Source organism: Polistes fuscatus, unplaced genomic scaffold (genome assembly GCF_010416935.1).
Source record: "Polistes fuscatus isolate 324 unplaced genomic scaffold, CU_Pfus_HIC Scaffold17, whole genome shotgun sequence".
Taxonomy (NCBI): Eukaryota; Metazoa; Arthropoda; class Insecta; order Hymenoptera; family Vespidae; genus Polistes; species Polistes fuscatus.
This window is the reverse complement of record NW_025113075.1, coordinates 207044-225163: the sequence shown is the minus strand read 5'-3', so window position 1 is coordinate 225163 and position 18120 is coordinate 207044. Positions and strand designations below refer to the sequence as shown.

Genomic DNA, 18120 nt, shown 5'->3' with positions numbered 1-18120 from the left:
GGAAATTTCTAAAGGAAAAATAAAAATAACGATCGCATTTATAAATATAGGTAATATTTCACATCGCAAACAGCCACCCAATATTCGAGGCACTTTATAGACAAATATTATACGTTTGAACATTTATAAAAGCTTCATTTTAGCGAATAAAAAAGTAATCGGAGACCAGATGTAAACAATTTCCCACGTAATTTAATGTTACCATTGCAACATATGTTCGTATAAGCGAGACGAAAGAAAAAAGAATGAACCTCAAAGTTAGCGTCGGAAACCCATACAGTCGAATTCTGTTTAAGGTACCAGTCGACGAACCAATGAGCTAAGAGAACTCAAAATGGAAGCAGACTTCGATACCCACGATCATTTTCGCTTTTTCGTCCTGTTTCAAAGTTTGGTCGCGAGTTACGTGATGTGTTCGTAACGAATATACCGAGTGTGTGGGAATAAAATGAAAAGAAATTCTCTTTGAAATACACACCGAATCGTAGAAATATTTATTGAAATATCTAACGAAAAGGGACTAATTACGAGATGTGTAGAATAATTCGATTAATGCGACGATATTTGAAGGAAATTGGAAGATAAAAGATGAACGAATGGATATTAGTTTGAAAAGGATTCACCCGATAGAGGGCCCGGCACTTCAACCGAAGCTATGCCAGCGAAATCGATCCAAATATGGTTGCAATCAGCAACTGAATCGGGCCTGATAAGTCAATCGTAGTTGGCGTTTTTGACGCGTTCAAAGAGCACGAACAATCGTTGCCTTGTCCGTTAATATCAAACTTCTCGAGATACGGAGAGAAAAAAAGAAATCTTCTTTTTATGGGTAGTGTTTAAAACAACAAACGGACAAAATTTAATATACCGGCATAATCGAAGTTCAATCGAGACTAGGATGGAATTTTGTAAAACGCGCATAGAAAATATAAAATACATTCAAACTAATGAACAAAATTTGATCGAAAATCAAAATCCAACGCGATCAGGATTTATGATAGCGTTTCCATTATATTTTCAAAGAAAAGTAAAAGAAAGAAAGAATAGAATAATTAACGTATTCAGAGCGAGGAACCTAGTGAAATTATCAAGTTATTTAGTATTAACGAAGTAAAAAACAACTTTTCCGTATTCTCATTAGAAGAAAATCGTGGAGGAAAGGATCGAGGGAGGTAAGCAATATCGAGTCCACTCTGGGTGGTCTTTTCAGGAGCAACATTCATTCTCCGTGTTCCTAGACGAGAACAACCGCGGTCGTTGCTTGGAAAATAATTATTAAATTCTCTGTCTCTCTCTCTCTCTCTCTCTCTCGTTCTTTCAAAAGAAAGCCTCCGAAGAAGATGGTTAAATTGCTAGGATCGTTCGGAAGTACCGCGTCAAGAGGCTACTACGAGCCCTTTGCCAGTGAATCCAAGATGAAACCTGCCGATGAGAAGGCTAGCGAAGAAGGAAGTGAAAGAAAGAGAGAGAGATGGAAGATGAAGGAAAGGACATCGGCTAAGACGGTGGCTTATAACTAACGACCAATTATCCGCTTTTACAAGCGTGGACGCGCCTATTAGCAATGTTAAACTGCTCGACGACAACCGCGAGCGAGAGGAAGAGAGAGAGAAAACTCGGAGTATCGTCGATTAAGCTCGTCTCCGAGGCTCGATGATATAGTAATACAAGGGATAACTACACAACCGCTAATTCGACGACTCATCGTTATACGCGTTCATAAATTCGAACCTTTGTTGGAACTCGCGATCTCCATTTTTCGTACAATTGCCTAAATAAACGTAACTGCGATTAAAAACCCAAAAGAAGAAAAACCGAAAAACCGAAAAACCGAAAAACGATATCATTTGGCATGATATTTTAACGCGAACGTTGAATGTAAAACAACGCGACATGGTATATGAGAGATAGATGCACACAAATGAAGCGAAAAAAAGTTCAAACGAAAGACTGACGGAGAAAGAGAAAAAGAACAAGACCGAGAGAGTGCGTTTGCGTGCGTGAGTGCGCGCTCGTGTGAGAAAGAGAGAGGTAAGAGAAAACGGGTCCAGAACTGGGTGGAGGAACTAGTCTTACCTAGTAGTAGATCGCCCTGTTGCATTCGTGTGCGCTTTTACGGCTGGTATAGTAGGATCGGTGAAGGAGGAGAAGGCCAAAAGAGGGAGGGAGGTGGAAGCGAGACGGAAAGCATCGAAGGAAGAAAGAAAAGTGGATGTGTGTACCAAGGGAAGAGTGTACCAGGCCACTAGTGTTGTGACGGCGACCGTGGCCACGACTCGTTCTCCGGGCGGCGGCGAGTAACCGGCGACGAGTAACCGGCGACGAGAAACCGGCGACTAACCACCACGTCCGCGGTTGTCCTCTCGATGTCGCCGAAAAGCGACAATCCACGACGAGCCTCTAACGTCTTTCTCTGCCGAACTTCCAGGGCTCGAGGAGGAAGAGGATTCGAAAGGACCGATTCCGAGGAAGAAGAAGAGGAAGAAGAAGCGAACGACAAATAATATACTTTGAAATATAATTTATAAGACAAAAGCAGACGTATATTCGTGTTTAGAGTTGTGCCGTAGAATTCTTCGAACCCCCACGCGCGCGCGCACAAACTCTCAAACCCAATACCACCACGTGGTTAACGTCGGATCAGCTGTCCTCACCGATCTCAGGGTGAGTAGGACAATTTGGATCTTAACTTTTCTTACTTTACTTTTCGATCGACCAATTACAATCGATGGTGGTCTATCCAACGATGCTCAAATCTTCCTGTCCACTTGCTCTTGAAAAAATTACCGGAAACACAGAAAAAAAGAAACTTTTTCAACCGAGTATAGCTCATTATTACTCGCGTATCATTCATTTCGCATAATTCATAGTTCCACTTTGACCGTTAGTTCTCGAAAATGTTAGAAATTTGTTTCAAACAAACTTTTAAACTCCCATAGGATAATTAAAAAGTCATTCGAATTATATTGGAATGATATATCCACGTTAACTATCGAATAAAACTATATTATATTCTCTTAATTTTTCTTTTCTCTGCGTCGTCGTTGTCGTCGTCGTCGTCGTCGTCGTCGTCGGATTCGAACAAACGACCCGCACACACGGTTGACACTTTCGTCGGTCGTAAATCAAACGTAGTGCCGACTCACAGGTACAAGGTGAGCCCAGTTTAAAACCCGTTATTATTCCGCGCTACTTCGTTTCGATTAAAACGTTGGACCTTTTAATCGCCTACGTGTAATCGACCACCGCCGATCGATATTTTCGTTCACCCTGTTAGTTTGAATTCCAACATTGAACATGGATTGGATTCTTCCAATTGTATCTTTAATATCTTTCAAACGATTTTTCTTTACGAATAATGTTCGAAGCAAGAGTATATATCTGTAAATTGAGTTTGCGAAAAGTTCCGATAACAGGTTTGCTTTTCCAAACAGTTAGGAAAAAATATGAAAAATTATTCTAATTGTTTGCAATATTTCTCTTCTCGCTAGTGTTGGTTTTACGTTTCGATTTCGAATACACATATTAATCTTTCAAATAATCCACATCGAATCACTGCAAATCTTATTTGCGATATCGTTATAGTTGTTACCTTTATGTAAAACAATGCAACATTACATATCAGATATGCTTCCATTGATTTTCCATACTTAAAGGCGTACGAAAAGGGCGTGTATAACGCCCAAGTATCCCAGTATCCGGTTCTATCTTGAAATATTAAATATTACGCGAGTCCTACCTGACCTGCAGGGTACCCAGATACTCGGAAAGATACCTGGACAGATACCTGGACGAACGAACAAAAATGTAAATCTGATAGATTTACAAGCATACGTATATTGCATTTATTACCATCGATTATTATAGCGTTCACTTTACTATTGATTTTTAACATAGAATACTCGAATAAAACGTATCCTGATATTTTTGATTTACTTGGATATATTATCGAGTATTCGAGTATCCGTCGGGTGGTCGGATAATAACGACTCCCAATTGTAACGTTAGCATAGCGCAAATAAATTTTGGGTTGTATAGATAATTAATACGAAATATCCATCGAAAGAATGAGTTTGACTCGGTTAAAATTTAATCGCGAAATTTTAATGCTCTTCCATTTTTCGTCCATAGCTTTTTTCAACTATCTTTCATAGTCGTTGATTGCTGTAGATGTTGTGAAAAAAATTGTAAAAAAAAAAAAATGTCCTGCCGAAACCCGGGATTGAACCGGGGACATTTAGATCTTCAGTCTAACGCTCTCCCAACTGAGCTATTTCGGCGATGCAAGTCAGCCCTCTCGCAGTTAGATTGACAGTAGCCATTTTATTTATTATTTTTTATTTACATAAATAATAACTTTCACACCCCAAGTCCCTGGTTTTTTGTCTACAACAAAGCGCATCTTGACGAATTTTCCATAAGATTCCATTAAATTATATACAAAATATAATAATATAAAATATTTTTGTGCGAGAAATTCGGGTGAAATAAAAAGTTATATGGTAGGATCGAGTGAAGAGTTATCCGTGCAATCGTATAATTACAAATCCGAGTAGGGTCTTAACGAGAAATTGATAACTGGAAGGATTAATCGATAGATAGATTTTGAAAAATGGTGCAACCTAAACACGCTCGATCGGGACACGGAAAGCGACCGTTCGGCGGATTAAATGAAACGTCGACTTGCGAAGGGATGAAAACGCGTGATTATTATATCGTTAGGGGAACGGAGGATTCTCGTAAAACGTTCGAACATTCGCCGCGCTTAAATTATCGTTAACGCAATGACATTACACGAGCAAGCGCATTTCACTACAATTTATCGTTAATTTCATATTTTTATTTGACCAGTTATTTAAATTCGTTCCGTTAGAGAGTCCTTATAATTAAAATTACATAAATTCTTATTTCAACATACTTTTATTAAAGCAAGGAAATAATAAAAGCCCTCCCCCATGAACTAATATCGCGACATTTCGAGATCGAATGATGCGAATGACTGATCATGATTAATTCGAAAATGTAAATGACCTTTCGTTCCATTTCGATCCATCATTTTCAGTCAAGGAGAAAAAAAATATAAGAAAGAGAGAGTGGCTTAACGAAGAGATAGAGAATAACAAATATAGAAATAAAGAAATAGAGAAATAAAAAGATCAAGAGAAAGAAAGAAACAATGAAGTGAGTATAGGGTACCTTGTCAAGCTGATAGTTGATAAAGAGTATATTCGTGTATAGTAAGTACGCAATCTCAGCTGCAATGGTAGCATAAATCATGCATAAATATTTACTCGACAACAAGAACAACTCAAAGGTTCCCTTCGATACTCGTGGTGTCCACGATCGACACTTTATTGCGCCAGTTTTCCTTCTCAAAGCGAATATCGTGCCGGATATTCTCGGGTCTTTGTAGACGATGTCCTTTACGAACTTGCCTCGATTCAACTACCTATATCCTTTTTCAAGATACAACCAGACTTTCTCACGAAAATAAAAATACTTTGATATACGGTGACTCGCTGAATTTACTTTCGGTATGAATAAATATTTTTCATTTTTTATTTACAATATAGAAAGTTAGAATATAGTAGATAAGCAAATTTTTCGATTGGACAATAAAGTCACCTTACTTTTTCATCGCATTTCGTATGAGTCGGAATGGTATTAGTACCGTAGTATTAGTATTTGATCATAGTAGTATACGCGATGATACCTATGGATACATATGTAAATATATTTCTCTCTCTCTCTCTCTCTCTCTCTATCTTTCTTCGAAAGCATATATTACATATTTTCCGAATGTTAGTATGCGTGTGTATGTTTAAATAAGAAAGAAGTCTCTATTCAATCGATTTCAATGAATACACGGATGTTCCTGATGTCGCACACGCGTATCTTGCAAGTCATCCGTGATTCGCAAGCGCATTCTCGCACAAATATAATAACACCCCTTACTCTACGAACGAGAACCTGGATGATTTCATTTACATTGCCAAGAGCGACGCGAATAGTCGAATTCTTTTTCTTCTTTTAGTAGAAGAAAAGTTTTTTTTATCGACCATCGTTCAATCTATAATCACGGTTTTATTTTGAAAAAGCCAACACCGACATGTGATCTTATTATACTTAATAACAAATAAGAAAATAATTGGCAGATTATTATAAGAAAATGACTCCTCATAGGTATTATTAAAATGATTATCTTACTATGTTGCAGATAATTCTAATGGTTAAAATGAAAATCTCATTTTTTGTTTTTAGTCTTGTTTGAATGAAAATTAACTTGTTGGTACAGATGCTACCAATGATGTTAATAGGATCGTACAAAATTCTTTCCAATTAATTGTAAGATATTTCTTTTTCTATTCACAGATGGCAAATAAAATCATTCATTTCATACATTGTTATTATTAGCTAATATATAAATTTGAGATGAAAATGATTATAATTAGCTCTCGGAATGATTACGTTAGTCGAGAAGCGATCGGTCGATGAAGTTGAAAAAATTAAAAAAAAGGAAAAGAAAATGATCGATGAGGTAGCACATTGGTTTTACGAAAGTCGAGGGTCAAGAGTGTCCAAAAGAAGAAAGATCAAAGGAAGGCCGCCCACCTACGTAGTCTTATCGAATGAGAATCGAAGCAGTAACGCGTCATATTAATAGCTCCTACCTAAACTCGTATAAAAAAAAAAACATCGGGGGATCTCGTAGGAGTAAATCTCGTTCGACCAAATTCGGAATGGGTACCTACAACATCCGCTTTCTCTCTCTTTTTCTCTCTCTCTCTTTCCCTCTCTCGCTTACTCTAACTATTTCCTCAAAGTATTTCATTTATTCTCGCGCAGGTATGCCTACGCGTTACGGCGTTCATCAAAGCGTGTTTCCTGCCCCTCTCACTGTTAAATTAATTGCGTCAAGGATTGGAGAATCGATCGTTTGCGATCCTACAGTTCGATCCTACAGTTCGATCCTACAGTTCGATCCTACAGTTCGATACTTTCAAACAGCGAGAGCGAAAGGAAGAGAAAGGTACGCGAATACGTTCTAGAGACGCTGTTCAATTTTCGTACACTTTTTTAACTGGCAGTGCTAGCCGCAATTAGAATGATACTTTAATGCGGATCGGCTTTTCTAGTGGTTTTCAAATTTCTAACCATTTTTTACCATTTTTTGTTACCCCAACGGATCCTTCCCCTTGTTCAGGACAACGTATTTATTTGCAACAAACGCAACCGAAACTCGTACACGGAACTGCGCGTGTTATTCGATTCACATTCTAAGACTACGCGTATACTCTTATTTTACAGTTATTTATTTAGTCGTTAATTCAATCCAATCGATTTATGAACTTTTTCCTATTTATTTCATTTCTTTAATATTTTCTTTAGATTTTCTTAATAACGAGAACATTTTCCTTCGCTTTATTTCCTTTTTTCTTTTCTTCTTGAATTTTGTAATACACGAGTAGTATAGTACTATTCCAATCTCATTAGAAAATCGTGAAAGGAAAAAGTGGTGGCAAGGAGAGCAAGGAGGCAGTCTGAAATGACACAATGGACCAATAGATGCAACGTGTTCCCCATGTTTAATGGCCCGTGTACGAGGAACACGTGTTATTATGCGCGCGGACCAATAGGGGAAAGCGTTTTTCCATACGCGCTCGAGAACCTTGCGTTTTCTCAAAGGCGTGTCATAATAGCGTGTCTTATTAAAATTCGATCTCTCTTCTCAGTCTCCTGGTTAATATCTTTTTTTTTTATCGGAGCTGAGTTCAATACCTGGTATATTGATTTTATCTTATGTATACGTAACTCGCATTGTGTTTTGCCTTTAGATCTTTATTTTCTTTTTCTTTTTTTCAATTATGAATAATTCTAATTACGATTGTATTATTCGAAAAAAAAAAGAAAAAACAACATAAGCTATTTGACAATAGTTTCGGAATGATTTTTCTGATTATTGTCGACTTTCATTTCGTTTTACTAATACAATTTTTCAATCATTTTCAGAATGCGCATTCTGAATCGTGAGAAAATAGAAAAAATGCGACGCGAATCGGGTGGAAACAACAGATCGGCGGCTGTGACAGATTTTCATCTAAAATCTTTGAAAGGATCATCGTTAACGATGAGACGACTTTTTATCTTGCAAATGTTCATCGTGATCGCTCGTACAACTTCGGAAACTCTGCGACGAGAAGCTTCGAACGTAAGAGGTGAGTCGAACAATTTTCATATACTCCTTTATTTTTCTTCTAGACTTTTGATATTTACAAGTAAAACCAACTTGTCGAATCTTTTATTCGACTCGCGTTAATCTTCCCCGTGATCGGTGTGCGTCGGTGTGCATCGGCGTGCATCGGTGTGCATCGGTGTGCTCGCATTCCTCGCTCAAAGTTACATAATCGAATTCGAAATAAGGTTTGACACGGGTACGACGCGGCAGCCGGACGACAACGTCCATCAAACCGCAAGGAAAAGTAGTCGAAATTACGATGAGTGCGGTAATAATCGCTTGGTCCGCGTTATCACTTTTCGACCCAACTTCCGTTCCGCGGTCGAAATGTTAGGAAAAAAATGACAAGATCGTGATATCGAGAGAAGAAATAGCCAGCGGCAGGGAATTTACGAAGCGTTTGATACCTCCGCGAGATTTTGCTGATCTTATCGCGATATATCGAGATTCAGATATGGTCTGGACCACCATGGACGTTTTCTCGCCGGCAGCAAATCGGCATAACTTTCGAGTCTCTCATCTTTTACGCCGAGAACTCGCCGATAGCGCAAATTTCAAAGGCAGAATCGAATCGATCGATAGGTATCTGTAGCTACAGAAATACACATGCGTTATCTCGATGTTCAAATGTCACTTAGATTCAATTTCAACTTTGATAAAGTACATTCTCGTTTGGTTTACGAATCAAATAAAAGGATAAGCCTTATGCGAGAGAAATTAGTCTCTCGTTAACGCGCAATTATTATGATCGTGGAAAATTATGGGATACCCAAAGAGTCCTTTACTCATTTGTACGGAAAACGCGCTACGCCGCGGGCCAGAAAATCCCATAGGGAAGCAAATAATCCGTCCACTTTTCTGTTACGACGTTAGGTTATTATTACGTTAGGTACTTACGGGCAAGGTATTCGGCAAGGTATTCAAGACTAAGAGGAGGTTGGGAAGGGCGATTTGCCGATTCGCTTTCCTTGCAATGCGAACGTATCTTTCTTTTATATTTCATTCAAATGAAAATGTATATCGAATATATATAAAAGTAACAGGGTAGAAGAATACCGACATGGCGCCAAAGAAATAAACAAACGAGCAAGTGACTAGGGAGATCGGGAAAAATACAGCAGCTTGGCATGCTTGTAGCAGAAAAGAATGAGACGATGACGACGTAAAATCCATTCATGGAAAGATTCATTGAAAATCCAGCCTCGGCTAGTAAACGCATCGTTCGGCGTGGGTGCTTCGCGTTCATTCGAAATACAACGAGTAGAGGAAAAAGAAGAGAAAATGAAAAGACGCGACGTAAGTGCGACTTGTACTAGCGCGTAGAACCGCGTGGGCAAACGCTATCAATGAATCCTACGCGACTGGATCTTGCCAGTCCATATACTTATTAACGATTATTTTTCTAAGTAATATTCGGTTTGTCCTCTTTCGTATCTTACCGTATTTTGCTTTTTAAACGATTTCCCATATTTTGCGAAACTAATTTTCTTATCAATTGCGTACAATTTGACTTGTCTTATACAAAGAAAAATATTCATTGTTTTAAATTGACAGCTAGGTGGGTTCCAATATTCCTGCAACTCATTACGCGTATATAAGTATGGATACTGCGAAATGAGATGCAAACGAAGCGGGGGGCAATCGTCGGGACAGCGAAGTAGTTAGCTCGCACTCTCTCTCCCCAAGGAAATAATAATCGAATGATCCAGGCATCGTCATCGAACGACAAACCCAATAGTAACGTAATCGCATGGGAAAAATCTGTCACGTCCATTTTGTTTTCCCATATTGGACGTAGGAATAAATAAATAATAGATAAATTTGCCTGAGAGGAGGAGGAGGAGGAGGAGGAGGATAAACCTTATTGATTATTTGATGAAAAAATGGCCTAATTGTCGCATCTCGTCGCGTTGGCGAATTAACATTCGCCGGCGTGTATCGAAGTAAGCATTTATCTGCATCACCTGCTCATAAATCACGAGTAATATAAACGAGTAAGAGGTATCAGGTTGAAAGCGTAGAAAACATACTGGACGTAATCCATCGTGTTACATGAGCTTTTATCTCCGCAACGTTTCATGCGTTAAGATAACTTTGAGATAGTTCTCTCAGTTATGGGAAGAAGAACTTTTAATGGTCGATATAGTTTAGATCCTTCAAAATCTTTCTAATGGATTTGATATATAAAGTAGGCCAATTACTCGGTAACGCGGATATTCAAAGTATTCCGGATACTCGAGTATCCGATTTTATTTCGAGACATAAGGTACATTAATGAAATTATATTCAACAATCCCGTTACTCCAAATATTCCAAGTAATTGAGTACTTCGAATTCAAAATGTAGAATATTATTTCTAAATACTCGAAAAGGTATTTAGGTATACGAATAATACACAAATTTGCAGTTATATTTTATATCGCTAATTTTATCGCCGATAGTAGTATTTATTTTAGTATCGGTTATGAAAGTCTGCAAATTTTTGGTTTACTTGAAAAATTGATTGATTTATTGACTCTCTCTCCCTCTCTCTCTCTTTTCCAAGTCAAAGCAATGCGTTTACACGAGTTCTCCAAAGGAAGTTGTAAATCCTAAAGTCTCTAATGTAAGTTCCCTACGGGAGAAGAGGTAGGAACGAGAAGAGTATCGGCACGTGAGATATTTCCTCGTTCGCTACTTTCCTTGTCCTTCTCTAACCGTATTTTCTCTCTCCTTTCCTTTGGTTTGTTCTTGTTTCTTTGCCGACAATTCCAGCCGTCACTTATCGAACTGTAAAACTACCTGCCACAACGCGTTCCCCTCGACAGCGTAATAAAGGATTTCACGATTTCCCTCGAGTAGTCAACGAGTTACGATGTAACGTCTTTATTCGCGAGGAGAACGACCAACGAAAGACGACGACGAAAAGGCATCTTTTCATTGCTGTAAACCATTTCTATCGAAGAATAGACATTCCATCTACGCGGTTTTTTGGAAAGAAAACAAGAATTTCTATGACTGAAGATATCGAGCATTTATTGGAGAAAAATAGCAAGAAAATGCGTTTCAAAGTATAGATGAAATAAATATAAGTGGATAAATATGAAAAAGATCTTTCTCTCGATGTACCTACTCTATTTTTGTTTCATATAAAGAAACTGCTGCTGTGGTGGTGGTGGTGCTGCTGCTGCTGCTCCTCGAGTACTCCTCCGAGTCGACGATAGTTTTGATCTTCGGACAGAAATAGAAATGTTTAGCTTGCTCCGAGATATAGAAAGAGAAAGAGGATTTAGCGCGATATCTCTCGAAAAGGATCACTCCCGCGTGGATCCTGGCGTGGGGATCCTGGCGTGGGCTCGATACGTTATTACCGATCTAACCCACGCGAGCCTCCTTCTCTTCGCTCGGTTTCTTCTTCGTCCTGTCTGCCCCCGCGGGTACTTCCATATAGTAGCCAACTTAATAAGTTTGGAATCGTTGTAAAAAGAGGACATATTAATACCGCTTTCGTTCGTTGTTTCGTTATTTCCTAGCTTCCAAAGTTTAATCGTTAATTGAGAGGTAGGTGCTTCTTTATTCTTCAGGAGAATCGAAAAGAATTTGTTAGCTTATCGCGAGATCTCGTTGAATCTGTCGGTAGAAAATGCGAGAAGCATCGCATTAAACGCAGCCGCGTTTGAAAACCTTGCCGGTCGGTTTATTTCATTAAAGTCGCGTCTCTAATTCTCCATAAAAACGAGACCATCTGTCTCGCGTGTTCGTATTAACGAAGAAACGAGAGCCCTGATTGCTCGAGCACCATTTTGTTAACATAGTGCCGGGATTGTGTCGAATCGCCTTACAACGAACGACCTACTCGACGAACTCTCCGTTTCTTCGAAAAGTCGATATCTTTACGGACGTTCAATCGTACAACAGTATCGGGTATTGTAAAATGTTCTTTAACGCATCGCAAACTACTCGCAATCGGTTGAATCTTCTAATTAGTAATCCCGTATTTTAGATATATTTCATTGTTCATTGTTCATTGTTCGTCATTTTATTATGTGCCGGTTATATTACGACTAGTCAGTACTGCTAACTCGCGGTATTTTTAATAAGATTAAGATGGCACCAAGAATATCTCGCATCGATAATACTAATATAATACTAATCCAATAAAGTAACGCAAACTAGTACTTAAACTCTGTCCATATAATAAAAGGTAATTATACCAAACGACTCGATATCTACGATCCTTAAATCGAGAAGCTCCGAACTAATCGAATATATAGCTATCGCGTAAAATCAGTGATCCTTTTATCGTCAAATCATTCGAAACAGCACGCGTATTCATTTCCACGACTATCGGCGTTGATTTAATGAATACGACGAACCGAGAAATATGCTAATATACGCGCTTCTTCGGGATCAGTCGATAATCTTCAACGAAAGATAAGCCCGAGTGAATCATCGTAAAGGAAAACTAGTTTCTACCGTAACATCGGCTATCAAAGATAAAGAATCACTCTCGATGCCTAATAATTTGGAATATTGTCGACGACTTTGGCGCGTCTCGTTGAGATTAACTCCGGTTTTGTCTCGGCGACTGGAATCCAGATGGGAAATCGCAAACGAGTTTGCTCTTCCTTTTTTTTTCTTTTTCTTTTCCACAAAATATCTATAATGTAAAATATATAAGATGAAGTTTCGCTTATCGACGCGTTCGTCGTTTCCTTTCGAGAGCGAGCTTTTCTGATAAATTTATATCGATAATATTGGAATATTTCTAACGTAGGTGAGACCTTAATGTACAGGCTATTTCATACGCGCCAGTTAACAACAATGTTATACGAAGATATAGGGTCTTGCAAAAATATTCGATCAACTCTATCTATAGTTTTAGATTTCGGTGCGCGATCTTTTTCTTTCGGTCTCTCTCTCTCTCTCTCTCTTTCTAAATTCTATTTGCAAAAAATATATATCGACCAAAAGTTTTCTACAATTTTTTTATAAAAAAATCGCTCGTAAAACGCGAAACGACATTTTAATGAATTGATAACTCAACGCTCACGAGTCGCGTATAATCGGATCGAGATACGCTACGGCGTATTATTAATTATTCGCTCGATTAATCGAACGACGCGTCGAGTGGATTATATTGATTGACATAAGAAGCACGGTAGAGAAGGAAAAATCCTTCTTTAAGGAAAAATTGCATTATATTATTAAGTGTAAATAATAATTCATTCAAATTTAAAAGCGAAATAATGAATCAGAGGGTTTATATCGATATTTTCAAATGTAATCTTTTTTCCAAGACGAACAAAATTAGTAGCAAAGATAATTTTATTTTCGTGCACGATAACAATCCAAAAAATACTGCGTACGGTACAGTACATAAAGCGGATACCGCATAATACATCAACGTATCTAATGGGAGGTCCACGTTTCTATCCTAGTCCCCACCTGCGTTTAACCCTATCCACTCTAAGAGAGTTGCGCCGATTGGTCGTACCGCCATTTTTCCGTCTTTAATGATAATGGTATAATGATGATTACGCCGTTCACCGAGCGAACTATGAACATATATATGCAATATACGCGTGTAGGTTGTTCTTTCCTTTTACTCTTAGTCTCGTACTATGCGCATACTTGGTTTGTACTACAAAAACTTATTCCTCTCTCTCTCGCTTTTTCCAGGGCTCGAAGGAAACTGTTAACATTTTCCAAGGGGTGTCCAAAAAGTTGAGGATTAAACTATAGAAAATTGACCGAAAGAATAACTCGTAATGGACTCGTGGCGCGATTCCATTCTCATATGACGTAATAATAATCGAGACAACCGTAGACGCGTCGACGTAGATAAAATCGTTGGCTCGCGGTCACCCAAGTGCGATGCGCGGTCATGCAGATGAATCCGCAAGGACGTCGACTGTCAGACGATTCTTACATGAAGACATATTGCGCCAACTGAACTGCGAACGCATTCTCCTATTTCTCTTCCTCTTTGGATACTCGAACGCAATTATCCATTTAAGCGTTAGATCACCGTCGACAATAGTCGACGACGATGAGGGACGGATCGATGGAGGAGGGATCGATGGGAGGAGGATTCGATCGAAGTCAACTTTGTCGCGGACTGTCGCGCACTTTAAAAAGAATCTCAAGCATCCTCGCTATGTAGCTATATACGAAAGGGGGGATTGTGCTTCTCGCTGAGAAAGTTACGCGTGTTCGCCTATTCGACGCTAAAGATCTTTAACATTTCGATTCGTCCTATCGAATGTTCTCGATGAAAAAGAAAGCCGTATCTCTAAGTACAATTTTGCGCATAATTATGCGCATATGCGCGCGATATATGCACATTCATACTTATGGGAGGGAGCGAAAAATCTTGAAAGTAAAAATAAATATTTGCGCGGGACATGTCTCTTGCTTGTCCACAGCATGCGCGCGACCATTGACAAATGAGTTTAGAATTCTCGTGCTACGAGCGCACACGTGTACATGCGCGAACGTCGGAAAACATCCGCGCATAAATCCTTACCGTTTCATCCATCACGCGGGAACATACGTGCGTGTATGTTGTAACGTCGGTAAATACTATACTTACATTCGTATATTCGCACTCTCTACGTATTCGCATATATCACGAGAAAATCTTGCTCGCGAAGTCGAAGCACGGAACGGAGCTTAACGCCTCCCATTAATTGAACCTAAAGCTATCCCAACCCTTCCCTTTCTCCCCATTACTAATCTACTTTGTTACGACCGACTAACGTTGCTTCTAACTAACGTTCTCATTTCTGAGAAGTCTTATGCTACCAAATATATTTAAATACTACAGCACGGCCAACTTTATCGCTTCTTAGTTTGATTCAGATTTCGTGCTGCTTGGACAAACGAAAGACGAAAAGAAAGCCAGCGTCGTTATACGGAATGAAATCGCATCGAATTCGATTCAAAGATCGGTAAAGGCAAAAACAATTGTAATCGTTTAAAAATGATTCACCTTTTAAGTTCGTTTAAATCGACCGAGCAGCGAGCCGAAGCTTTGTAAGAAAACACCAGTGTTTCCCCGTGCGCGTCATTTACGTCTTCGAGTTTATATCTTTTCCTTCTTACGTTATTGCACTATTATTATCGCGGCAATTCTTACTATTTTATCGAATACATAAATAAATAAAGAAATTGGTCGTAGTATCGAATCGAGACAGGATCAATTTATATTCCCCACGGGTCGGCATAACTTTTCTTTTTCCCTTATTTCCTAGTTCTCTGAACATTTGTACGATCCTTCTTCTCATTGTTCCTCTCGGAACATTGGCTTTTTCTCCTCTTTACGCGCTTCTTCGCCATGGCGTTTACGAGTCCACTTGCTTCGGTATAATGTCATAATCAGACCGTTTTACTACCCACGCTCGTACGTATCACTGGACAAACGCACCGTATATCGCCCGAGAAATCTTGGATTCCCAGCACGGGGTCGGTCGGATTTAACAAGAGAGTAACGCGATACGCGCGATACAAGTACGATGGAAGACTATTCGATTGAATTCGAAGCGTGCGACCAATCTTCTTACTATAGTTTTGATTTATTTTGCGATCGACTAATCGAACGATTATTCATTTATTTCCCGCCAAGATATTTGAACTCACTATTTTGGAATGTTTCTATTTTCAGGATTGTACACGCTAGAAAATCATCTTCACGATCACGAGATCGTGATACCCCGTAAGGTTAGCCATAAAGGCGAGTTAGTCTCGCATAACGTGAGTCATCATCACGACGAGGACGGATCCGAAGTACATTATCGGTTGACGATAGCCGGCAAAGAGTATCATATCGAATTGACAGCTGTCGAGGACTTCATCGGCTCGAGTATGATCGTCGAGAGACACAAACGCGATTACCATATTCGGACACCGGCAAAAAACCGTTCGACCAAGTGCCATTATCGCGGATTCATCCGTAACCATCCGAATTCTCGAGTTGCTTTGTCTGCTTGCGATGGTCTGGTAAGTATTTTTATCATTTTTCACGATCAAATTTAACAACTCTAATAGATATCGTATTATATATCCAAATGTTGTGCACGCAAATTTCCGATTAGATAGCAGAGTTTTTGTATCGATACTTTGCGAGTAACGCGAGCATCTATCGGGTCTTTTCTTCGTTTGATCGAATTTTTCTTGCTCGATTGTGTCGGTTATTTAATTAAACAAATATTACAAATTCCAACGTCGTAACTTATTCGTCGATAAATAATGTCGGAATGTTTCTAACCAAATGTAAAGAAAATAAAATGTCATACGAGACGCGAGACGTTAATATTTCATTCAAAATGGATAAAAGGATAATGAAATTGTAGCGATCTCGTTTTAAAGTCTACAACCTTAAGCGACACAGTCGCGAGTTTGTTATATCATTTTCAAATCCAATTAACATTTTTTCTCATTTTTCTCTCTTCCTTTTATTTTACCTCGTTCCCTTGGAATTATTTTTTTCTTCCTCTTACATTAGAAAGGTCCGTTGAAGATATAATAATCTCCTTCTCTTTCTCTGTATTTTTTTGTTCTTTTTTCAGTTACTTGTCTAGCCAGATCCGTAGGCTTGTTTAGTGCGAAAACTGTCACGAGTTATTTGCCAGTTGGATACGTACTAACTCTTTTGCGTAACACGCACACACGCACGCACGCAGAATTGTAAAGTTGTGCTCGTGAATTTCAAGCCATTCAGAGCGGAGAATTTCTTTTTCATTTCTCTTTCTCTCCGAATGTATAAAACTTCGCGTTGGATATATATATATATAACTTTGGTTAATATTATGGTTAATGCGTATCGCGACCATAATTCTGTTTATCGATAGTTCATAATTCAGTTGGTAAGAAAGATTTTTGTAGAATACTATTTGCTTGAGAGAGAAACCAACGCTACCCATCTTGCGTGCTTAATTTTCGAATTCTTGGGACAAAATAGATAGCATATAGAATAAAGTTGGGCACCCCTGGGAAATGATATAAAACAATAAAAATCTAAAGATAAAAGTTAATGAGAATGAACAATGGGAGATGAGCGTAAGAATAACGAGGCGAAGATCGCGGAGGAGTTGAGTCGTCGTTGGAAAGAGGAGGTGGAGGAGGTGGAGGAGGTGGAGCCTCGGAGCATGCATCAATTCAATTTGCTCGTAGCTTCCAGATAATGATTTAATTTGCCGCGGCTTGGCAGATTTATGACGGCACACCTAGTCGCCTCCTCGCCTCCTCGTAGTTCTTGTATTCGTCTCTTCTCGTATTAGTCTTCCATCCTAGTACAAGCGTATATGTCAACCAATGTCTACGCGCACATATAAACGTAAATGCATTTACTTGCGCTATCGTTTGCTCAGCCGTTTCTTCGCTGTTCTCATATAATTATTTATGACGTCGATACACATCTATTATACATATATTTTATTTCGTGCATGTATATTTATATATATATATATGTATGACTATATAAGTACTGGTAAGAAGACAGCTTTGCATTTAACGTTCCGCAAGTAGATTGCGAGCATTTTAACTTCTACAGATGTCATGTTTTCATTCAATAAACAATAAACTATTAGGTAATATACTAGAAACCCTGAGGAGTACTAATCAATTTTTTCCGAGTGGCACTAGTAAAATCCAGCATGCCAAGGGAGGGTTCAATTTCATTCGTAACGAATATTATTCCCTTTATACGCATACGCAACTTTTTAAACAACAATAGACATTTCTATCGATTAATCGACAATTATTTAATGTATATCTCATAAAGAAATGCATCTCGCAATAACTACCTATCGACGTATCTCGCGCGCGCGCGCGCACATACACCCACCATTGGGTTTTATCTCGCTGTTTCTTTCTCTCACTTTTCATGCCTAATAATATATTAT

General features: G+C 38.7%; 1 protein-coding gene and 1 non-coding gene across 3 annotated transcripts in view; one reads left to right on the top strand and one right to left on the bottom strand.

The window, feature by feature from the left end:
* LOC122515035 (A disintegrin and metalloproteinase with thrombospondin motifs 18-like) overlaps positions 1 to 18120 on the top strand; it is a 47292-nt gene that overhangs the window by 17328 nt on the left and 11844 nt on the right. The window contains exons 1-3 of one of the 2 annotated variants that reach the window (XM_043632168.1): positions 2275 to 2664; positions 8011 to 8216; positions 15882 to 16216. In XM_043632168.1, the coding sequence (XP_043488103.1) occupies positions 8012 to 8216; positions 15882 to 16216 (540 nt within the window). In that variant the 5' untranslated portion in view covers positions 2275 to 2664; position 8011. Of the gene's footprint in view, positions 1 to 2274; positions 2665 to 8010; positions 8217 to 15881; positions 16217 to 18120 lie in introns of those variants that run through there. The other variant, XM_043632169.1, reaches the window with a different exon arrangement.
* Trnaf-gaa lies at positions 4208 to 4280 on the bottom strand. The gene has a single exon. It is a non-coding gene; the product is annotated as a tRNA-Phe (tRNA).